The 25,969-nt window shown below is 47.9% G+C and overlaps 1 protein-coding gene across 1 annotated transcript in view; it reads left to right on the top strand.

Annotated features, from left to right (window-relative positions):
• LOC139557914 (transcription elongation factor A protein 2-like) overlaps positions 1-21,179 on the top strand; it is a 52,166-nt gene extending 30,987 nt beyond the window's left edge. The window contains exon 10 of the mRNA XM_071373254.1: positions 20,101-21,179. Coding sequence (XP_071229355.1) covers positions 20,101-20,109 — 9 coding nt within the window. The 3' untranslated portion in view covers positions 20,110-21,179. The remainder of the gene's footprint in view (positions 1-20,100) is intronic.
• Positions 21,180-25,969: the final 4,790 nt, after the last annotated feature.

Below are 25,969 nucleotides of genomic sequence, written 5' to 3'. Positions count from 1 at the left end.
ATACACTACCCTGCTCCCTAGTTATAGACACTACCCTGCTCCCTAGTTATATACACTACCCTGCTCCCTAGTTATAGACACTACCCTGCTCCCTAGTTATATACACTACCCTGCTCCCTAGTTATAGACACTACCCTGCTCCCTAGTTATGGACACTACCCTGCTCCCTAGTTATAGACACTACCCTGCTCCCTATTTATGGACACTACCCTGCTCCCTAGTTATAGACACAACCCTGCTCCCTAGTTATAGACACTACCCTGCTCCCTAGTTATAGACACTACCCTGCTCCCTAGTTATGGACACTACCCTGCTCCCTAGTTATAGACACTACCCTGCTCCCTAGTTATAGACACTACCCTGCTCCCTAGTTATAGACACTACCCTGCTCCCTAGTTATATACACTACCCTGCTCCCTAGTTATAGACACTACCCTGCTCCCTAGTTATAGACACTACCCTGCTCCCTAGTTATATACACTACCCTGCTCCCTAGTTATATACACTACCCTGCTCCCTAGTTATAGACACTACCCTGCTCCCTAGTTATATACACTACCCTGCTCCCTAGTTATATACACTACCCTGCTCCCTAGTTATATACACTACCCTGCTCCCTAGTTATAGACACTACCCTGCTCCCTAGTTATATACACTACCCTGCTCCCTAGTTATATACACTACCCTGCTCCCTAGTTATAGACACTACCCTGCTCCCTAGTTATATACACTACCCTGCTCCCTAGTTATAGACACTACCCTGCTCCCTAGTTATATACACTACCCTGCTCCCTAGTTATAGACACTACCCTGCTCCCTAGGTATGGACACTACCCTGCTCCCTAGTTATAGACACTACCCTGCTCCCTAGTTATATACACTACCCTGCTCCCTAGTTATAGACACTACCCTGCTCCCTAGTTATATACACTACCCTGCTCCCTAGTTATAGACACTACCCTGCTCCCTAGTTATATACACTACCCTGCTCCCTAGTTATAGACACTACCCTGCTCCCTAGTTATGGACACTACCCTGCTCCCTAGTTATAGACACTACCCTGCTCCCTAGTTATGGACACTACCCTGCTCCCTAGTTATGGACACTACCCTGCTCCCTAGTTATAGACACTACCCTGCTCCCTAGTTAAAGACACTACCCTGCTCCCTAGTTATAGACACTACCCTGCTCCCTAGTTATAGATACTACCCTGCTCCCTAGTTATAGACACTACCCTGCTCCCTAGTTATGGACACTACCCTGCTCCCTAGTTATAGACACTACCCTGCTCCCTAGTTATAGACCCTACCCTGCTCCCTAGTTATAGATACTACCCTTCTCCCTAGTTATGGACACTACCCTGCTCCTTAGTTATAGACACAACCCTGCTCCCTAGTTATAGACACTACCCTGCTACCTAGTTATAGACACTACCCTGCTCCCTAGTTATGGACACTACCCTGATCCCTAGTTATAGACACTACCCTGCTCCCTAGTTATAGACACTACCCTGCTCCCTAGTTATAGACACTACCCTGCTCCCTAGTTATAGACACTACCCTGCTCCCTAGTTATATACACTACCCTGCTCCCTAGTTATAGACACTACCCTGCTCCCTAGTTATAGACACTACCCTGCTCCCTAGTTATAGACACTACCCTGATCCCTAGTTATGGACACTACCCTGCTCCCTAGTTATAGACACTACCCTGCTCCCTAGTTATAGACACTACCCTGCTCCCTAGTTATGGACACTACCCTGCTCCCTAGTTATAGACACTACCCTGCTCCCTAGTTATAGACACTACCCTGCTCCCTAGTAATAGACACTACCCTGCTCCCTAGTTATAGACACTACCCTGCTCCCTAGTTATAGACACTACCCTGCTCCCTAGTTATAGACACTACCCTGCTCCCTAGTTATAGACACTACCCTGCTCCCTAGATATAGACACTACCCTGCTCCCTAGTTATGGACACTACCCTGCTCCCTAGTTATAGACACTACCCTGCTCCCTAGTTATATACACTACCCTGCTCCCTAGTTATAGACACTACCCTGCTCCCTGGTTATGGACACTACCCTGCTCCCTAGTTATAGACACTACCCTGCTCCCTAGTTATGGACACTACCCTGCTCCCTAGTTATGGACACTACCCTGCTCCCTAGTTATAGACACTACCCTGCTCCCTAGTTATAGACACTACCCTGCTCCCTAGTTATAGATACTACCCTGCTCCCTAGTTATAGACACTACCCTGCTCCCTAGTTATGGACACTACCCTGCTCCCTAGTTATAGACACAACCCTGCTCCCTAGTTATAGACACTACCCTGCTCCCTAGTTATAGACACTACCCTGCTCCCTAGTTATGGACACTACCCTGCTCCCTAGTTATAGACACTACCCTGCTCCCTAGTTATAGACACTACCCTGCTCCCTAGTTATAGACACTACCCTGCTCCCTAGTTATATACACTACCCTGCTCCCTAGTTATAGACACTACCCTGCTCCCTAGTTATAGACACTACCCTGCTCCCTAGTTATAGACACTACCCTGCTCCCTAGTTATGGACACTACCCTGCTCCCTAGTTATAGACACTACCCTGCTCCCTAGTTATAGACACTACCCTGCTCCCTAGTTATATACACTACCCTGCTCCCTAGTTATAGACACTACCCTGCTCCCTAGTTATAGACACTACCCTGCTCCCTAGTTATAGACACTACCCTGCTCCCTAGTTATATACACTACCCTGCTCCCTAGTTATAGACACTACCCTGCTCCCTAGTTATATACACTACCCTGCTCCCTAGTTATAGACACTACCCTGCTCCCTAGTTATGGACACTACCCTGCTCCCTAGTTATAGACACTACCCTGCTCCCTAGTTATATACACTACCCTGCTCCCTAGTTATATACACTACCCTGCTCCCTAGTTATATACACTACCCTGCTCCCTAGTTATACACACTACCCTGCTCCCTAGTTATAGACACTACCCTGCTCCCTAGTTATATACACTACCCTGCTCCCTAGTTATATACACTACCCTGCTCCCTAGTTATAGACACTACCCTGCTCCCTAGTTATATACACTACCCTGCTCCCTAGTTATAGACACTACCCTGCTCCCTAGTTATATACACTACCCTGCTCCCTAGTCATAGACACTACCCTGCTCCCTAGTTATGGACACTACCCTGCTCCCTAGTTATATACACTACCCTGCTCCCTAGTTATGGACACTACCCTGCTCCCTAGTTATGGACACTACCCTGCTCCCTAGTTATAGACACTACCCTGCTCCCTAGTTATAGACACTACCCTGCTCCCTAGTTATAGACACTACCCTGCTCCCTAGTTATAGATACTACCCTGCTCCCTAGTTATAGACACTACCCTGCTCCCTAGTTATGGACACTACCCTGCTCCCTAGTTATAGACACAACCCTGCTCCCTGGTTATAGACACTACCCTGCTCCCTAGTTATAGACACTACCCTGCTCCCTAGTTATGGACACTACCCTGCTCCCTAGTTATAGACACTACCCTGCTCCCTAGTTATAGACACTACCCTGCTCCCTAGTTATAGATACTACCCTGCTCCCTAGTTATAGACACTACCCTGCTCCCTAGTTATGGACACTACCCTGCTCCCTAGTTATAGACACAACCCTGCTCCCTAGTTATAGACACTACCCTGCTACCTAGTTATAGACACTACCCTGCTCCCTAGTTATGGACACTACCCTGCTCCCTAGTTTTAGACACTACCCTGCTCCCTAGTTATAGACACTACCCTGCTCCCTAGTTATAGACACTACCCTGCTCCCTAGTTATAGACACTACCCTGCTCCCTAGTTATAGACACTACCCTGCTCCCTAGTTATAGACACTACCCTGCTCCCTAGTTATAGACACTACCCTGCTCCGTAGTTATGGACACTACCCTGCTCCCTAGTTATAGACACTACCCTGCTCCCTAGTTATAGATACTACCCTGCTCCCTAGTTATAGACACTACCCTGCTCCCTAGTTATAGACACTACCCTGCTCCCTAGTTATAGACACTACCCTGCTCCCTAGTTATAGACACTACCCTGCTCCCTAGTTATAGACACTACCCTGCTCCCTAGTTATAGACACTACCCTGCTCCCTAGTTATAGACACTACCCTGCTCCCTAGATATAGACACTACCCTGCTCCCTAGTTATGGACACTACCCTGCTCCCTAGTTATAGACACTACCCTGCTCCCTAGTTATAGACACTACCCTGCTCCCTAGTTATAGACACTACCCTGCTCCCTAGTTATAGACACTACCCTGCTCCCTAATTATAGATACTACCCTGCTCCCTGGTTATAGATACTACCCTGCTCCCTAGTTATACACACTACCCTGCTCCCTAGTTATAGACACTACCCTGCTCCCTAGTTATAGACACTACCCTGCCCCCTAGTTATATTCACTACCCTGCTCCCTAGTTTTAGACACTACCCTGCTCCCTAGTTATAGACACTACCCTGCTCCCTAGTTATAGACACTACCCTGCTCCCTAGTTATAGACACTACCCTGCTCCCTAGTTATAGACACTACCTTGCTCCCTAGTTATAGACACTACCCTGCTCCCTAGTTATAGACACTACCCTGCTCCCTAGTTATAGACACTACCCTGCTCCCTAGTTATAGACACTACCCTGCTCCCTAGTTATAGACACTACCCTGCTCCCTAGTTATAGACACTACCCTGCTCCCTAGTTATAGACACTACCCTGCTCCCTAGTTATAGACACTACCCTGCTCCCTAGTTATAGACACTACCCTGCTCCCTAGTTATATACACTACCCCGCTCCCTAGTTATAGACACTACCCCGCTCCCTAGTTATAGACACTACCCTGCTCCCTAGTTATAGACACTACCCTGCTCCCTAGGTATAGACACTACCCTGCTCCCTAGTTATAGACACTACCCTGCTCCCTAGTTATATACACTACCCTGCTCCCTAGTTATATACACTACCCTGCTCCCTAGTTATATACACTACCCTGCTCCCTAGTTATAGACACTACCCTGCTCCCTAGTTATATACACTACCCTGCTCCCTAGTTATAGACACTACCCTGCTCCCTAGTTATATACACTACCCTGCTCCCTAGTTATAGACACTACCCTGCTCCCTAGTTATGGACACTACCCTGCTCCCTAGTTATAGACACTACCCTGCTCCCTATTTATGGACACTACCCTGCTCCCTAGTTATAGACACAACCCTGCTCCCTAGTTATAGACACTACCCTGCTCCCTAGTTATAGACACTACCCTGCTCCCTAGTTATGGACACTACCCTGCTCCCTAGTTATAGACACTACCCTGCTCCCTAGTTATAGACACTACCCTGCTCCCTAGTTATAGACACTACCCTGCTCCCTAGTTATATACACTACCCTGCTCCCTAGTTATAGACACTACCCTGCTCCCTAGTTATAGACACTACCCTGCTCCCTAGTTATATACACTACCCTGCTCCCTAGTTATATACACTACCCTGCTCCCTAGTTATAGACACTACCCTGCTCCCTAGTTATATACACTACCCTGCTCCCTAGTTATATACACTACCCTGCTCCCTAGTTATATACACTACCCTGCTCCCTAGTTATAGACACTACCCTGCTCCCTAGTTATATACACTACCCTGCTCCCTAGTTATATACACTACCCTGCTCCCTAGTTATATACACTACCCTGCTCCCTAGTTATAGACACTACCCTGCTCCCTAGTTATATACACTACCCTGCTCCCTAGTTATAGACACTACCCTGCTCCCTAGTTATATACACTACCCTGCTCCCTAGTTATAGACACTACCCTGCTCCCTAGGTATGGACACTACCCTGCTCCCTAGTTATAGACACTACCCTGCTCCCTAGTTATATACACTACCCTGCTCCCTAGTTATAGACACTACCCTGCTCCCTAGTTATACACACTACCCTGCTCCCTAGTTATAGACACTACCCTGCTCCCTAGTTATATACACTACCCTGCTCCCTAGTTATAGACACTACCCTGCTCCCTAGTTATGGACACTACCCTGCTCCCTAGTTATAGACACTACCCTGCTCCCTAGTTATGGACACTACCCTGCTCCCTAGTTATGGACACTACCCTGCTCCCTAGTTATAGACACTACCCTGCTCCCTAGTTAAAGACACTACCCTGCTCCCTAGTTATAGACACTACCCTGCTCCCTAGTTATAGATACTACCCTGCTCCCTAGTTATAGACACTACCCTGCTCCCTAGTTATGGACACTACCCTGCTCCCTAGTTATAGACACTACCCTGCTCCCTAGTTATAGACCCTACCCTGCTCCCTAGTTATAGATACTACCCTTCTCCCTAGTTATGGACACTACCCTGCTCCTTAGTTATAGACACAACCCTGCTCCCTAGTTATAGACACTACCCTGCTACCTAGTTATAGACACTACCCTGCTCCCTAGTTATGGACACTACCCTGATCCCTAGTTATAGACACTACCCTGCTCCCTAGTTATAGACACTACCCTGCTCCCTAGTTATAGACACTACCCTGCTCCCTAGTTATAGACACTACCCTGCTCCCTAGTTATATACACTACCCTGCTCCCTAGTTATAGACACTACCCTGCTCCCTAGTTATAGACACTACCCTGCTCCCTAGTTATAGACACTACCCTGATCCCTAGTTATGGACACTACCCTGCTCCCTAGTTATAGACACTACCCTGCTCCCTAGTTATAGACACTACCCTGCTCCCTAGTTATGGACACTACCCTGCTCCCTAGTTATAGACACTACCCTGCTCCCTAGTTATAGACACTACCCTGCTCCCTAGTAATAGACACTACCCTGCTCCCTAGTTATAGACACTACCCTGCTCCCTAGTTATAGACACTACCCTGCTCCCTAGTTATAGACACTACCCTGCTCCCTAGTTATAGACACTACCCTGCTCCCTAGATATAGACAATATAGACACTACCCTGCTCCCTAGTTATGGACACTACCCTGCTCCCTAGTTATAGACACTACCCTGCTCCCTAGTTATATACACTACCCTGCTCCCTAGTTATAGACACTACCCTGCTCCCTAGTTATGGACACTACCCTGCTCCCTAGTTATAGACACTACCCTGCTCCCTAGTTATGGACACTACCCTGCTCCCTAGTTATGGACACTACCCTGCTCCCTAGTTATAGACACTACCCTGCTCCCTAGTTATAGACACTACCCTGCTCCCTAGTTATAGATACTACCCTGCTCCCTAGTTATAGACACTACCCTGCTCCCTAGTTATGGACACTACCCTGCTCCCTAGTTATAGACACAACCCTGCTCCCTAGTTATAGACACTACCCTGCTCCCTAGTTATAGACACTACCCTGCTCCCTAGTTATGGACACTACCCTGCTCCCTAGTTATAGACACTACCCTGCTCCCTAGTTATAGACCCTACCCTGCTCCCTAGTTATAGATACTACCCTTCTCCCTAGTTATGGACACTACCCTGCTCCTTAGTTATAGACACAACCCTGCTCCCTAGTTATAGACACTACCCTGCTACCTAGTTATAGACACTACCCTGCTCCCTAGTTATGGACACTACCCTGATCCCTAGTTATAGACACTACCCTGCTCCCTAGTTATAGACACTACCCTGCTCCCTAGTTATAGACACTACCCTGCTCCCTAGTTATAGACACTACCCTGCTCCCTAGTTATATACACTACCCTGCTCCCTAGTTATAGACACTACCCTGCTCCCTAGTTATAGACACTACCCTGCTCCCTAGTTATAGACACTACCCTGATCCCTAGTTATGGACACTACCCTGCTCCCTAGTTATAGACACTACCCTGCTCCCTAGTTATAGACACTACCCTGCTCCCTAGTTATGGACACTACCCTGCTCCCTAGTTATAGACACTACCCTGCTCCCTAGTTATAGACACTACCCTGCTCCCTAGTAATAGACACTACCCTGCTCCCTAGTTATAGACACTACCCTGCTCCCTAGTTATAGACACTACCCTGCTCCCTAGTTATAGACACTACCCTGCTCCCTAGTTATAGACACTACCCTGCTCCCTAGATATAGACACTACCCTGCTCCCTAGTTATGGACACTACCCTGCTCCCTAGTTATAGACACTACCCTGCTCCCTAGTTATATACACTACCCTGCTCCCTAGTTATAGACACTACCCTGCTCCCTAGTTATGGACACTACCCTGCTCCCTAGTTATAGACACTACCCTGCTCCCTAGTTATGGACACTACCCTGCTCCCTAGTTATGGACACTACCCTGCTCCCTAGTTATAGACACTACCCTGCTCCCTAGTTATAGACACTACCCTGCTCCCTAGTTATAGATACTACCCTGCTCCCTAGTTATAGACACTACCCTGCTCCCTAGTTATGGACACTACCCTGCTCCCTAGTTATAGACACAACCCTGCTCCCTAGTTATAGACACTACCCTGCTCCCTAGTTATAGACACTACCCTGCTCCCTAGTTATGGACACTACCCTGCTCCCTAGTTATAGACACTACCCTGCTCCCTAGTTATAGACACTACCCTGCTCCCTAGTTATAGACACTACCCTGCTCCCTAGTTATATACACTACCCTGCTCCCTAGTTATAGACACTACCCTGCTCCCTAGTTATAGACACTACCCTGCTCCCTAGTTATAGACACTACCCTGCTCCCTAGTTATGGACACTACCCTGCTCCCTAGTTATAGACACTACCCTGCTCCCTAGTTATAGACACTACCCTGCTCCCTAGTTATATACACTACCCTGCTCCCTAGTTATAGACACTACCCTGCTCCCTAGTTATAGACACTACCCTGCTCCCTAGTTATAGACACTACCCTGCTCCCTAGTTATATACACTACCCTGCTCCCTAGTTATAGACACTACCCTGCTCCCTAGTTATATACACTACCCTGCTCCCTAGTTATAGACACTACCCTGCTCCCTAGTTATGGACACTACCCTGCTCCCTAGTTATAGACACTACCCTGCTCCCTAGTTATATACACTACCCTGCTCCCTAGTTATATACACTACCCTGCTCCCTAGTTATATACACTACCCTGCTCCCTAGTTATACACACTACCCTGCTCCCTAGTTATAGACACTACCCTGCTCCCTAGTTATATACACTACCCTGCTCCCTAGTTATATACACTACCCTGCTCCCTAGTTATAGACACTACCCTGCTCCCTAGTTATATACACTACCCTGCTCCCTAGTTATAGACACTACCCTGCTCCCTAGTTATATACACTACCCTGCTCCCTAGTCATAGACACTACCCTGCTCCCTAGTTATGGACACTACCCTGCTCCCTAGTTATATACACTACCCTGCTCCCTAGTTATGGACACTACCCTGCTCCCTAGTTATGGACACTACCCTGCTCCCTAGTTATAGACACTACCCTGCTCCCTAGTTATAGACACTACCCTGCTCCCTAGTTATAGACACTACCCTGCTCCCTAGTTATAGATACTACCCTGCTCCCTAGTTATAGACACTACCCTGCTCCCTAGTTATGGACACTACCCTGCTCCCTAGTTATAGACACAACCCTGCTCCCTGGTTATAGACACTACCCTGCTCCCTAGTTATAGACACTACCCTGCTCCCTAGTTATGGACACTACCCTGCTCCCTAGTTATAGACACTACCCTGCTCCCTAGTTATAGACACTACCCTGCTCCCTAGTTATAGATACTACCCTGCTCCCTAGTTATAGACACTACCCTGCTCCCTAGTTATGGACACTACCCTGCTCCCTAGTTATAGACACAACCCTGCTCCCTAGTTATAGACACTACCCTGCTACCTAGTTATAGACACTACCCTGCTCCCTAGTTATGGACACTACCCTGCTCCCTAGTTTTAGACACTACCCTGCTCCCTAGTTATAGACACTACCCTGCTCCCTAGTTATAGACACTACCCTGCTCCCTAGTTATGGACACTACCCTGCTCCCTAGTTATAGACACAACCCTGCTCCCTAGTTATAGACACTACCCTGCTCCCTAGTTATAGACACTACCCTGCTCCGTAGTTATGGACACTACCCTGCTCCCTAGTTATAGACACTACCCTGCTCCCTAGTTATAGATACTACCCTGCTCCCTAGTTATAGACACTACCCTGCTCCCTAGTTATAGACACTACCCTGCTCCCTAGTTATAGACACTACCCTGCTCCCTAGTTATAGACACTACCCTGCTCCCTAGTTATAGACACTACCCTGCTCCCTAGTTATAGACACTACCCTGCTCCCTAGTTATAGACACTACCCTGCTCCCTAGATATAGACACTACCCTGCTCCCTAGTTATGGACACTACCCTGCTCCCTAGTTATAGACACTACCCTGCTCCCTAGTTATAGACACTACCCTGCTCCCTAGTTATAGACACTACCCTGCTCGCTAGTTATAGACACTACCCTGCTCCCTAATTATAGATACTACCCTGCTCCCTGGTTATAGATACTACCCTGCTCCCTAGTTATACACACTACCCTGCTCCCTAGTTATAGACACTACCCTGCTCCCTAGTTATAGACACTACCCTGCCCCCTAGTTATATTCACTACCCTGCTCCCTAGTTTTAGACACTACCCTGCTCCCTAATTATAGATACTACCCTGCTCCCTGGTTATAGATACTACCCTGCTCCCTAGTTATACACACTACCCTGCTCCCTAGTTATAGACACTACCCTGCTCCCTAGTTATAGACACTACCCTGCCCCCTAGTTATATTCACTACCCTGCTCCCTAGTTTTAGACACTACCCTGCTCCCTAGTTATAGACACTACCCTGCTCCCTAGTTATAGACACTACCCTGCTCCCTAGTTATAGACACTACCCTGCTCCCTAGTTATAGACACTACCCTGCTCCCTAGTTATAGACACTACCCTGCTCCCTAGTTATAGACACTACCCTGCTCCCTAGTTATAGACACTACCCTGCTCCCTAGTTATAGACACTACCCTGCTCCCTAGTTATAGACACTACCCTGCTCCCTAGTTATAGACACTACCCTGCTCCCTAGATATAGACACTACCCTGCTCCCTAGTTATGGACACTACCCTGCTCCCTAGTTATAGACACTACCCTGCTCCCTAGTTATAGACACTACCCTGCTCCCTAGTTATAGACACTACCCTGCTCGCTAGTTATAGACACTACCCTGCTCCCTAATTATAGATACTACCCTGCTCCCTGGTTATAGATACTACCCTGCTCCCTAGTTATACACACTACCCTGCTCCCTAGTTATAGACACTACCCTGCTCCCTAGTTATAGACACTACCCTGCCCCCTAGTTATATTCACTACCCTGCTCCCTAGTTTTAGACACTACCCTGCTCCCTAGTTATAGACACTACCCTGCTCCCTAGTTATAGACACTACCCTGCTCCCTAGTTATAGACACTACCCTGCTCCCTAGTTATAGACACTACCTTGCTCCCTAGTTATAGACACTACCCTGCTCCCTAGTTATAGACACTACCCTGCTCCCTAGTTATAGACACTACCCTGCTCCCTAGTTATAGACACTACCCTGCTCCCTAGTTATAGACACTACCCTGCTCCCTAGTTATAGACACTACCCTGCTCCCTAGTTATAGACACTACCCTGCTCCCTAGTTATAGACACTACCCTGCTCCCTAGTTATAGACACTACCCTGCTCCCTAGTTATAGACACTACCCTGCTCCCTAGTTATAGACACTACCCTGCTCCCTAGTTATAGACACTATCCTGCTCCCTAGTTATAGACACTACCCTGCTCCCTAGTTATAGACACTACCCTGCTCCCTAGTTATAGACACTACCCTGCTCCCTAGTTATAGACACTACCCTGCTCCCTAGTTATAGACACTACCCTGCTCCCTAGTTATAGACACTACCCTGCTCCCTAGTTATAGACACTACCCTGCTCCCTAGTTATAGACACTACCCTGCTCCGTAGTTATAGGAACTACCCTGCTCCCTAGTTATAGATACTACCCTGCTCCCTAGTTATAGACACTACCCTGCCCCCTAGTTATAGACACTACCCTGCTCCCTAGTTATAGACACTACCCTGCCCCCTAGTTATAGACACTACCCTGCTCCCTAGATATAGACACTACCCTGCTCCCTAGTTATAGATACTACCCTGCTCCCTAGTTATGGACACTACCCTGCTCCCTAGTTATAGACCCTACCCTGCTCCCTAGTTATAGATACTACCCTGCTCCCTAGTTATAGACACTACCCTGCTCCCTAGTTATAGACACTACCCTGCTCCCTAGTTATAGACACTACCCTGCTCCCTAGTTATAGACACTACCCTGCTCCCTAGTTATAGACACTACCCTGCTCCCTAGTTATAGACACTACCCTGCTCCCTAGTTATAGACACTACCCTGCTCCCTAGTTATATACACTACCCTGCTCCCTAGTTATATACACTACCCTGCCCCCTAGTTATATACACTACCCTGCTCCCTAGTTATAGACACTACCCTGCTCCCTAGTTATAGACACTACCCTGCTCCCTAGTTATAGACACTACCCTGCTCCCTAGTTATAGACACTACCCTGCTCCCTAGTTATAGACACTACCTTGCTCCCTAGTTATAGACACTACCCTGCTCCCTAGTTATAGACACTACCCTGCTCCCTAGTTATAGATACTACCCTGCTCCCTAGTTATAGATACTACCCTGCTCCCTAGTTATAGACACTATCCTGCTCCCTAGTTATAGACACTACCCTGCTCCCTAGTTATAGACACTACCCTTCTCCCTAGTTATAGACACTACCCTGCTCCCTAGTTATATACACTACCCTGCCCCCTAGTTATATACACTACCCTGCCCCCTAGTTATATACACTACCCTGCTCCCTAGTTATAACATTACCCTGCTCCCTAGTTATAGATATTACCCTGCTCCCTAGTTATAGATACTACCCTGCTCCCTAGTTATAGACACTACCCTGCTCCCTAGTTATAGACACTACCCTGCTCCCTAGTTATAGACACTACCCTGCTCCCTAGTTATAGACACTACCATGCTCCCTAGTTATAGACACTACCCTGCTCCCTAGTTATAGACACTACCCTGCTCCCTAGTTATAGACACTACCCTGCTCCCTAGTTATAGACACTACCCTGCTCCCTAGTTATAGACACTACCCTGCTCCCTAGTTATAGACACTACCCTGCTCTCTAGTTATAGACACTACCCTGCTCCCTAGTTATAGACACTACCCTGCTCCCTAGTTATAGACACTACCCTGCTCCCTAGTTATAGACACTACCCTGCTCCCTAGTTATAGACACTACCCTGCTCCCTTGTTATAGACACTACCCTGCTCCCTAGTTATAGACACTACCCTGCTCCCTTGTTATAGACACTACCCTGCTCCCTAGTTATAGACACTACCCTGCTCCCTAGTTATAGATACTACCCTGCTCCCTAGTTATAGATACTACCCTGCTCCCTAGTTATAGACACTACCCTGCTCCCTAGTTATAGACACTACCCTGCTCCCTAGTTATAGACACTACCCTGCTCCCTAGTTATAGACACTACTCTGCTCCCTAGTTATATACACTACCCTGCTCCCTAGTTATAGACACTACCCTGCTCCCTAGTTTTTACACTACCTTGCTCCCTAGTTTTATACACTACCCTGCTCCCTAGTTATAGACACTACCCTGCTCCCTAGTTATAGACACTACCCTGCTCCCTAGTTATAGACACTACCCTGCTCCCTAGTTATAGGAACTACCCTGCTCCCTAGTTATAGATACTACCCTGCTCCCTAGTTATAGATACTACCCTGCCCCCTAGTTATAGACACTACCCTGCTCCCTAGTTATAGACACTACCCTGCCCCCTAGTTATAGACACTACCCTGCTCCCTAGATATAGACACTACCCTGCTCCCTAGTTATAGATACTACCCTGCTCCCTAGTTATGGACACTACCCTGCTCCCTAGTTATATACCCTACCCTGCTCCCTACTTATAGATACTACCCTGCTCCCTAGTTATAGACACTACCCTGCTCCCTAGTTATAGACACTACCCTGCTCCCTAGTTATAGACACTACCCTGCTCCCTAGTTATAGACCCTACCCTGCTCCCTAGTTATAGATACTACCCTGCTCCCTAGTTATAGACACTACCCTGCTCCCTAGTTATGGACACTACCCTGCTCCCTAGTTATGGACACTACCCTGCTCCCTAGTTATAGACACTACCCTGCTCCCTAGTTATAGACACTACCCTGCTCCCTAGTTATAGACACTACCCTGCTCCCTAGTTATAGACACTACCCTGCTCCCTAGTTATAGACACTACCCTGCTCCCTAGTTATAGACACTACCCTGCTCCCTAGTTATAGACACTACCCTGCTCCCTAGTTATAGATACTACCCTGCTCCCTAGTTATATACACTACCCTGCTCCCTAGTTATAGACACTACCCTGCTCCCTAGTTATATACACTACCCTGCTCCCTAGTTATATACACTACCCTGCCCCCTAGTTATATACACTACCCTGCTCCCTAGTTATAACACTACCCTGCTCCCTAGTTATAGATACTACCCTGCTCCCTAGTTATATACCCTACCCTGCTCCCTACTTATAGATACTACCCTGCTCCCTAGTTATAGACACTACCCTGCTCCCTAGTTATAGACACTACCCTGCTCCCTAGTTATAGACACTACCCTGCTCCCTAGTTATAGACCCTACCCTGCTCCCTAGTTATAGATACTACCCTGCTCCCTAGTTATAGACACTACCCTGCTCCCTAGTTATGGACACTACCCTGCTCCCTAGTTATGGACACTACCCTGCTCCCTAGTTATAGACACTACCCTGCTCCCTAGTTATAGACACTACCCTGCTCCCTAGTTATAGACACTACCCTGCTCCCTAGTTATAGACACTACCCTGCTCCCTAGTTATAGACACTACCCTGCTCCCTAGTTATAGACACTACCCTGCTCCCTAGTTATAGACACTACCCTGCTCCCTAGTTATAGATACTACCCTGCTCCCTAGTTATATACACTACCCTGCTCCCTAGTTATAGACACTACCCTGCTCCCTAGTTATATACACTACCCTGCTCCCTAGTTATATACACTACCCTGCCCCCTAGTTATATACACTACCCTGCTCCCTAGTTATAACACTACCCTGCTCCCTAGTTATAGATACTACCCTGCTCCCTAGTTATAGATACTACCCTGCTCCCTAGTTATAGACACTACCCTGCTCCCTAGTTATAGACACTACCCTGCTCCCTAGTTATAGACACTACCCTGCTCCCTAGTTATAGACACTACCCTGCTCCCTAGTTATAGACACTACCCTGCTCCCTAGTTATAGACACTACCCTGCTCCCTAGTTATAGACACTACCCTGCTCCCTAGTTATAGACACTACCCTGCTCCCTAGTTATAGATACTACCCTGCTCCCTAGTTATAGACACTACCCTGCTCCCTAGTTATATACACTACCCAGTAGGGAGTACCTTCTTTACTTGATCTGGTGGTTGGAGTTAGAGGTCTTCCTGAATACCCGAGGACAGATCCGGGACCCGCCTGGGTCCAGATCAAAAATTCTGTTTAATGTCACGGGTCTGGTTCTGATGTGATTGTTACGGGTCTGGTTCTGATGTGATTGTCACGGGTCTGGTTCTGATGTGATTGTTACGGGTCTGGTTCTGATCTGATGTGATTGTTACGGGTCTGGTTCTGATCTGATGTGATTGTTACGGGTCTGGTTCTGATGTGATTGTTACGGGTCTGGTTCTGATGTGATTGTCACGGGTCTGGTTCTGATCTGATTGTCACGGGTCTGGTTCTGATGTGATTGTCACGGGTCTGGTTCTGATCTGATGTGATTGTTACGGGTCTGGTTCTGTTCTGATGTGATTGTTACGGGTCTGGTTCTGATGTGATTGTTACGGGTCTGGTTCTGATGTGATTGTTACGGGTCTGGTTCTGATGTGATTGTTACGGGTCTGGTTCTGATGTGATTGTTACGGGTCTGGTTCTGATCTGATTGTTACGGGGCTGGTTCTGATCTGATTGTTACGGGTCTGGTTCTGATCTGATTGTTATGGGTCTGGTTCTGATCTGATTGTTACGGGTCTGGTTCTGTTCTGATTGTTACGGGTCTGGTTCTGATGTGATTGTTACTGGTCTGGCTCCGATCTGATGGTGATGGTTACGGATCTCGGGTGTAATTTTAACTGTAAGGAACCAGTACAGATCTGAACGGACCCCCGTGCAGTAGCGTCACGGGGAGATACGCGACCCCCGTGCAGTAGCGTCACGGGGAGATACGCGACCCCCGTGCAGTAGCGTCACGGGGAGATACGCGACCCCCGTGCAGTAGCGTCACGGGGAGATACGCGACCCCCGTGCGTAGCGTCATGGGGAGATACGCGACCCCCGTGCAGTAGCGTCACGGGGAGATACGCGACCCCCGTGCAGTAGCGTCACGGGGAGATACGCGACCCCCGTGCAGTAGCGTCATGGGGAGATACGCGACCCCCGTGCAGTAGCGTCATGGGGAGATACGCGACCCCCGTGCGTAGCGTCATGGGGAGATACGCGACCCCCGTGCGTAGCGTCATGGGGAGATACGCGACCCCCGTGCAGTAGCGTCATGGGGAGATACGCGACCCCCGTGCAGTAGCGTCATGGGGAGATACGCGACCCCCGTGCAGTAGCGTCATGGGGAGATACGCGACCCCCGTGCAGTAGCGTCATGGGGAGATACGCGACCCCCGTGCAGTAGCGTCATGGGGAGATACGCGACCCCCGTGCAGTAGCGTCAAGGGGAGATACGCGACCCCCGTGCGTAGCGTCATGGGGAGATACGCGACCCCCGTGCAGTAGCGTCATGGGGAGATACGCGACCCCCGTGCAGTAGCGTCATGGGGAGATACGCGACCCCCGTGCAGTAGCGTCATGGGGAGATACGCGACCCCCGTGCAGTAGCGTCATGGGGAGATACGCGACCCCCGTGCAGTAGCGTCATGGGGAGATACGCGACCCCCGTGCAGTAGCGTCATGGGGAGATACGCGACCCCCGTGCAGTAGCGTCACGGGGAGATACGCGACCCCCGTGCAGTAGCGTCACGGGGAGATACGCGACCCCCGTGCAGTAGCGTCATGGGGAGATACGCGACCCCCGTGCAGTAGCGTCACGGGGAGATACGCGACCCCCGTGCAGTAGCGTCACGGGGAGATACGCGACCCCCGTGCAGTAGCGTCACGGGGAGATACGCGACCCCCGTGCAGTAGCGTCACGGGGAGATACGCGACCCCCGTGCAGTAGCGTCAAGGGGAGATAAGCGACCCCCGTGCAGTAGCGTCATGGGGAGATACGCGACCCCCGTGCAGTAGCGTCATGGGGAGATACGCGACCCCCGTGCAGTAGCGTCATGGGGAGATACGCGACCCCCGTGCAGTAGCGTCACGGGGAGATACGCGACCCCCGTGCAGTAGCGTCATGGGGAGATACGCGACCCCCGTGCGTAGCGTCATGGGGAGATACGCGACCCCCGTGCAGTAGCGTCATGGGGAGATACGCGACCCCCGTGCGTAGCGTCATGGGGAGATACGCGACCCCCGTGCAGTAGCGTCATGGGGAGATACGCGACCCCCGTGCAGTAGCGTCATGGGGAGATACGCGACCCCCGTGCAGTAGCGTCATGGGGAGATACGCGACCCCCGTGCAGTAGCGTCATGGGGAGATACGCGACCCCCGTGCAGTAGCGTCATGGGGAGATACGCGACCCCCGTGCGTAGCGTCATGGGGAGATACGCGACCCCCGTGCAGTAGCGTCATGGGGAGATACGCGACCCCCGTGCAGTAGCGTCACGGGGAGATACGCGACCCCCGTGCAGTAGCGTCACGGGGAGATACGCGACCCCCGTGCAGTAGCGTCACGGGGAGATACGCGACCCCCGTGCAGTAGCGTCACGGGGAGATACGCGACCCCCGTGCAGTAGCGTCACGGGGAGATACGCGACCCCCGTGCAGTAGCGTCAAGGGGAGATACGCGACCCCCGTGCAGTAGCGTCATGGGGAGATACGCGACCCCCGTGCAGTAGCGTCATGGGGAGATACGCGACCCCCGTGCAGTAGCGTCATGGGGAGATACGCGACCCCCGTGCAGTAGCGTCACGGGGAGATACGCGACCCCCGTGCAGTAGCGTCATGGGGAGATACGCGACCCCCGTGCGTAGCGTCATGGGGAGATACGCGACCCCCGTGCAGTAGCGTCACGGGGAGATACGCGACCCCCGTGCAGTAGCGTCATGGGGAGATACGCGACCCCCGTGCGTAGCGTCATGGGGAGATACGCGACCCCCGTGCAGTAGCGTCATGGGGAGATACGCGACCCCCGTGCAGTAGCGTCATGGGGAGATACGCGACCCCCGTGCAGTAGCGTCATGGGGAGATACGCGACCCCCGTGCAGTAGCGTCATGGGGAGATACGCGACCCCCGTGCAGTAGCGTCATGGGGAGATACGCGACCCCCGTGCGTAGCGTCATGGGGAGATACGCGACCCCCGTGCAGTAGCGTCATGGGGAGATACGCGACCCCCGTGCAGTAGCGTCATGGGGAGATACGCGACCCCCGTGCAGTAGCGTCATGGGGAGATACGCGACCCCCGTGCAGTAGCGTCATGGGGAGATACGCGACCCCCGTGCAATAGCGTCATGGGGAGATACGCGACCCCCGTGCAGTAGCGTCACGGGGAGATACGCGACCCCCGTGCAGTAGCGTCACGGGGAGATACGCGACCCCCGTGCAGTAGCGTCACGGGGAGATACGCGACCCCCGTGCAGTAGCGTCAAGGGGAGATACGCGACCCCCGTGCAGTAGCGTCACGGGGAGATACGCGACCCCCGTGCAGTAGCGTCACGGGGAGATACGCGACCCCCGTGCAGTAGCGTCACGGGGAGATACGCGACCCCCGTGCAGTAGCGTCACGGGGAGATACGCGACCCCCGTGCAGTAGCGTCACGGGGAGATACGCGACCCCCGTGCAGTAGCGTCACGGGGAGATACGCGACCCCCGTGCAGTAGCGTCACGGGGAGATACGCGACCCCCGTGCAGTAGCGTCATGGGGAGATACGCGACCCCCGTGCAGTAGCGTCACGGGGAGATACGTGACCCCCGTGCAGTAGCGTCATGGGGAGATACATTTGATCGTGTATGTTTCTGCTCTCTTTGCTTTTCACCAGAGGGTCGTGTAGCTTGTTGTTGTTAGCCAATCAGAAGTCACCAAGAACCAACAGGTCTATTTTGGAACGGGTCCAACTTTTTCTTGTTGGAGTCAGGATTGATAAGGGTTTGGGCATCTTGCCGAGTTCCACATGGACCCTTTACCCCCCCCTACCCTCTTCTCTAGATCTTAAATGATTGGAACGGTAGTTGTATGTATGGTGGTTCACGTTCTGATTTGGTTAGGTGGAATGTTTACCATATCCACTTCTGTCAGATCTGTAGTCATGTGTATAGGGGTAGAGGTAAGGGGTTCATTTGGAATCCAACATATGACTAATGAGAGGTACCTAACCTTGACTTGTTGTGATTTGTAAATAAGGGCTAGGAGATATAGGGGAAGTGGAATCATGGTGATACGGTTGTTGCTTGGCTGCTCAGCCCTTTTGCAGTACCACAGTGTCACCACTAGATGGCAGCAGACATTGTCAAGCAGTGGTGACTTTACCGGTTACTAATGTAGTGGTAACCATGCAGACTTTTAATGAAGTTATATATTCTCTCACATCAGGATAATACAACACACCTACCAGATAGTTTATTTTTTTCTCTCATGTATTCTCACATTTTAGTAATTTATCCAGAAGGACTTGCGATCAGTGCATTCAACTAAAGTAAATCAACCACAGGTATAACCTTTACTGAAACCCTTTTCTCCTTCCACTTCAGTTCTGTTGAGGAGAAGATGATGATTGGCTACAAGATGAGCTGACACGGATAAAGAAGAACCGGGACCTATTTTGTTACAACTGCAAATCTGTTTTTTTTCTTTCTTCCTTTTGTTGTTTTTATTTTGTTTTGATACCTCATAAATCTGGAATATATTTTGAGAAAATGTTTGACGTGTATTAGTATTTTAATTTCTATGATATGGAGCTAGTCTAGTATTTTAATTTCTATGATATGGAGCCTGTCTAGTATTTTAATTTCTATGATATGGAGCTAGTCTAGTATTTTAATTTCTATGATATGGAGCTAGTCTAGTATTTTAATTTCTATGATATGGAGCCTGTCTAGTATTTTAATTTCTATGATATGGAGCTAGTCTAGTATTTTAATTTCTATGATATGGAGCTAGTCTATTATTTTAATTTCTATGATATGGAGCTAGTCTATTATTTTAATTTCTATGATATGGAGCTAGTCTAGGATTTTAATTTCTATGATATGGAGCTAGTCTAGGATTTTAATTTCTATGATATGGAGCTAGTCTGCTCTCTTACCACAACCTCTTATTTAATGTCATGTTTGGCTTGACAAGAGCACTGACCGATCTCAGAAACCGATCTCGGTGCCAGGCTGAAGTTAAGCACTTACTCTTAAAGACAAGGTTTTGGTTTGATGTTTATTAGTTTATATCTTACAACAACAACAAAAAAAGCTTTTGTTTTTGGCATTAGGGAACATAGTGGTGCCTTTCTTTGCCTCTCTGTGCCACAAATGATTATTTTGCTATTCGTTTTATACACTTGCTGTAGATAGAGTATATGCACTCTTAACGTGTGTATCCCAAATGGCACCCTATTCACTATATATGGCACTAAAAGTAGTGCACTACAAAGGGGATAGAGTGCCATTTGGGATACACGCCTGCTGTATATAGAACAAGCCGTTGTTTGGAGTCATTCTGAATCTACTGTCTTACAAACACGCTACACGGGTTCTTAAAGACTTCCATTTAGGTTTAAATTCTTCTGTTAAAATGAACAAATGAATGAAACTGGAGGTTCTGCTAGAAGATGTGGCGTTTGTAGGAGTACAATTACACACATGGATAACATATAGAGGTATAAGATAGGTGAACAGTATAATTACATTTGCATTTGGGTCATTTAGCAGACGCTCTTGTCCAGAGTGACTTACAACTTGGTGTATTCACCTTATGATATCCAGTGGAACAACCATTTTACAATGGTGCATCTAACTCTTTTAAGGGGGGGGGGGTTAGAAGGATTACTTTGTCCTATCCTGGGTATTCCTTGGAGAGGTGGGGTTTCAGGTGTCTTCGGAAGGTGGTGATTGACTCCGCTGACCTGGCGTCGTGAGGGAGTTTGTTCCACCATTGGGGTACCAGAGCAGACATAGACATAATAACATACATGTCAGACAGAGTGGCGCCTAAAAGCAATTGGACACTAGACATATGGTTTGACCATTCTATTACAAACATACATGTCAGACAGAGTGACGCCTAGAGGTAATTGGACACGCTGGGATAGAGGGTCCAGCCACTATTATAAACAAATTGAAAGCAGATGGTGGTGAATGACTTCATAGGGGACGGACAAGACTGTGTGTATAAATAGAGTAGCTGGAGTTCTGAGAAAGTGTGTGTTCCGCGGACATTCCAGATTGTGATACAATTTGTATTAAAAATCTTATTTGAGTTCACAAAGTTCTTGTAAGAGTTATATTTGAAGTGATTTTCTACGACATAATTGGCGAGCCAGCCAGGAGTGACAGGGACGGTGACGTTCTTGGCTGGCGGGTTCTTTGGACAATCTAAACAAACAGAGGTGGCCACCCAACTATATACGGTAAGCAAGTTCTTACAATAGTTGAAATGTTTGTGTAGATTGCTTCAGAGTCCTGTCTCAGCGGGAGGAATGTCATGTAGGTCTCTCTCTCAAATTTCCTAAAAACGATAAAAACGAAAGAACTTTTGAATTCAAATAAATGTGCATGCATGTGTGAGTTTGGGTTTTGTATGAATGCGCATGTCTGGAGATTGAGTGAACTGGAACTGTGAACTTTGATTGTGTCGGGTGTTTGGCTGGGGGGAGCGGGCATTTGTTCTGGTTGGACTGCTCGAGACAGGTTCATGTGTCTGGTTTGATTGGGGGAGTTGTTCCGTCTGATTCTGCTTGGCCGGGTTCGACCGTATCAGGATCTGTTTTGGGATGTGCGTAAACACACCTCAGTCAACCTGAGCGGGCGACTCGTGTTGGGTGTGTGTGATTCGGACTGCCCCTCTCGTCGGACCATTCATTTTGAGCAGCCTTGTGTGGGCTGATCGGCGCAACTGTTTGTACTCTCTAGTTGAGCGGCGCAGGGCTACAACAAGTAGTTTATACAGTCAAAGCATAAAACAGTAGGTTGTAGGAAAACGTTAGCCCGATTGTGCGGCGTTCAACTGAAAAAGTAGCTTATACAGTCAAAGCATAAAACAGTAGGTTGTAGGAAAACGTTAGCCCGATTGTGCGGCGTTCAACTGCAAAAGTAGCTTATACAGTCAAAGCATAAAACAGTAGGTTGTAGGAAAACGTTAGCCCGATTGTGCGGCGTTCAACTGCAAAAGTAACTTATACGGTCAAAACATAAATCAGTAGTTAAATAAATATTCATAGTTTCCGCTCTGAAAAGAGGACTGTATGAGTGAAGTAGTAGGTGCAGGAAAAACGTTGGCCCGATTGTGCGGTGTTCAAATGCAAAAGAAATCCTGCGAATAAAAAACCGCTCTGTCTAGCTACCAGGGTTTGGTAATTCAGTAGGTCACGCCACAATACTACCCTAATAATAGAAGAAAAGATAAGTATTGGGGGTTGAATAGGATATGAAGACAAGCTGATCCGATTAGACAGTAGTCTCGTCATATTGTAAGAAGTCTAGGCTTATGTAGGTGGAAGTGAATTAAGTCAAAAAAGAAAGACTGAGTTGTTTTGAGGTAAAAACAAAGGGATTGAATGAACGGATGAAACATAAAAGGATGAATGATAATGTTGTAAGAAATGAGTAGATCTGTGTAAAAATAGAAGATTAGGAAGAAAGATAGGACAGGTTGTGTGCGTGTAGGCAGAGCGTCCTGAAGAGGGTGCGCGCAGCTCTCCTGTGACAGAGTAGAATTGATGAAGGGTGTCGTTAACTGCTATTAGGCAGAGGGAAAGAAGTTAAGAAACATCGAAGTAAAATAAGTTGTAATCAAGGATAAAAACACTGATGTGATAAAGTAATAAGCGACCATAGTAGAATTACTAAAAAAGGTGTCAAAACAAAGAATAAATAAAAATACTTAAAAAGGCGTTAACCGAATAGTATAAATACGGATAGAAAAGTGTGAAACAAAACAGAAAGTAGGAGCGCCAATAAATTGAAATTATACTATAAAGTTAAAAATGAATCTAGGTTGGTTAAGATAAATAGTGGAATCCAGGACATATTAAGAATTCGCGTACGGAGGAACAAAGAAAGAGGAAAAAACAGGCCGTCAGACACTCTGTGTCTACAGAAGCTACGGTCTAAAAATAGCCTGATGAGTAGACAGTGGTGCAAAATCGAGTGACCAGGATAAAAAGGAGACAAGGGGAGGCTTGATACACTAATCAATTGAATTTAGGATCAAGCAATAAGGAACATGAAGTAGAGGTAAGAAAGTATAAACAATATAAATAAATAAAGATAAAGATAAGGTATTAAAAAGAAATCATAAAATTGATTAGAACTATAATAAAATGAATAGAACACCAGTAGAGATCTTAGGGGCAAGGCATCCCTTGAGTAAAAAAGAAATAATAAAAACTTCAATAAAATGGGAGAAACGCACAAGAAAACTAAATACCAAATGGCCAGCGGTGGGAACGTTGGATGTCTCGGTGTGTGAGGAAATGGAGACACTAATAAAGAACCACAAACCAAATGACAAGAAACAAAAAAGAAGAAATAAACGAGAAAGAGAAAATGAAATACTAAAAATGTTCAAAGAAGAAGGATCTGGTTTGTTAAAAAGCATGAAAAAGGCAAGAGAAATGCTGAAGAAAGATGATAAAACAATGAAAATGAAAAATGAATGGATGCTTAACCCCCCACCTTATTTCAATGGACAATTTCCAATGATAAAGGGTCATTTGGATATACAAGGCGAAATAGACTTAACAGAAGGGGAAGAAAGGGCTGAGCCTGAAGCAGCATGTGCATCATCTTATTCAGCAGACAAGGACCAGAGAAAGACTACAAGAGATTCTAGGATTGAGGGAGATGGCTTCAATTGTTATGGGGGTTTAAGAAAGGCTCTGGCAGCATTAGAAACAGCTAGAGTAGATAAGGAGTTATCAGAAGAAGAAGAGGAAGATAGTGATAGACAATATAGGGACAGACTAGAAGAAGAGGGTCAATTACTTGGACAAAAAATAGATAAGGAATTGGGACTATTAAAATCAAACCTAGAAGAAAGCAAGAGAAGACTAGATAAACAAGAAAAAGCTCGGGCCCGCAGCACCAATAAGGATTTAACTGATGAGTTGGTGGAAAACTACCCCAGGGCTCGTAGAGAAGGGTCAAGAAAAGAATCTGGCTTTTATGGAAAACAATGTCCGATTCTGATAAAAGGCGATCAGGGACATTATACGCCATGGGCTACACAGGATTTGGAGGGTTTGGTTGTCCGTCTACCTGATTTACATGAGGGGGCAGGTAAATGGATCAGAACATTTGAAGAACATACAGTGGGGAAATTGCTGGCGGTGGGGGACATAAGGGCACTACTGGCCAGGGTGACGAGCATGCATACTATGGGAGAGATCATGCAGGACGGTGGCATCGATGGTACAGATGGGGGAGTGATAAATGATGGATTACTGTTCGACAGATACAGACCAGTCATCTGGCGTGCTTTAAGAGAAACATATCCAACAAAAGTGGATCCCAAAGCACTAAGAGGTGGAATTATCGGGGACACAGAAAACCCAGCTACCTACCTACATGGACAGTTGAAAAGGTGGAGGATGGAAACAGAGCAAGACCCTGAGGGCAATGAACTAATGACAACTATGTTCCGAAATTCAATAATAGAAGCCATGCCCCAGCCAGTAAGGAGAAGGCTGGAGGATGTGGTGGGACTTACATCAAAACCTTACAGGGAATTCTGTGACTACGTGGTCCATGCAGTAGAGAAATACAGAAAAGATGAACAGAGACAGATAGATCAAGGCAAAGACATTCAGAGAAGACTGACCCTGCTGCAGTTGGATGAACTAACCAACAAAGGGAAAAAGAAAGTCCAGGCTGTCGTCACTACCCCTGGGCCAGAGATGGGAACAATGGCTGCTGTCTCCCCAGGAGAGCCACAGCTGTTCGGCCCTGGTCGGGCTCAAGTGTTACCTGCACCGCCAGTAGTAAATGTGTACACACAGCCCTCGATTTGGAATGGGGGGAAAAAACAACAGAAAACTGTACAATTTGATAAAGGCAAGGGATTTGTAGACTCTCGAGGGCCACCAGGCACCTGTTGGGGATGTAGGCAACCAGGACACAACAGGCGAGAGTGCCCTACACGCCCATGGCAGAATCGAACTGAGGGAAATAGAAATAGTAGATCGCCACCGACGTATAATACCCCAAACTTCCAACAAAATCAGAATGGTTGGAATCAACATAACGATTGGCAGGGCAACCCTAACCAACCTTCAGGTCCTGTGAACACATGGTCAGGGCCTAATCAACAAAACTAGGGATGCCCAGGGAATCTCAAAGGGGAGGGTCAGTTTCCAATAATAACAACAAGGGCTGATCAAGAACCTATACTGCAGGTTCAAATAGAAAACAG

Source organism: Salvelinus alpinus, chromosome 28 (genome assembly GCF_045679555.1).
Source record: "Salvelinus alpinus chromosome 28, SLU_Salpinus.1, whole genome shotgun sequence".
Classification (NCBI taxonomy): domain Eukaryota; kingdom Metazoa; phylum Chordata; class Actinopteri; order Salmoniformes; family Salmonidae; genus Salvelinus; species Salvelinus alpinus.
Note: the sequence above shows the minus strand (reverse complement) of the source record. Positions and strands in the feature narration are given on the sequence as shown.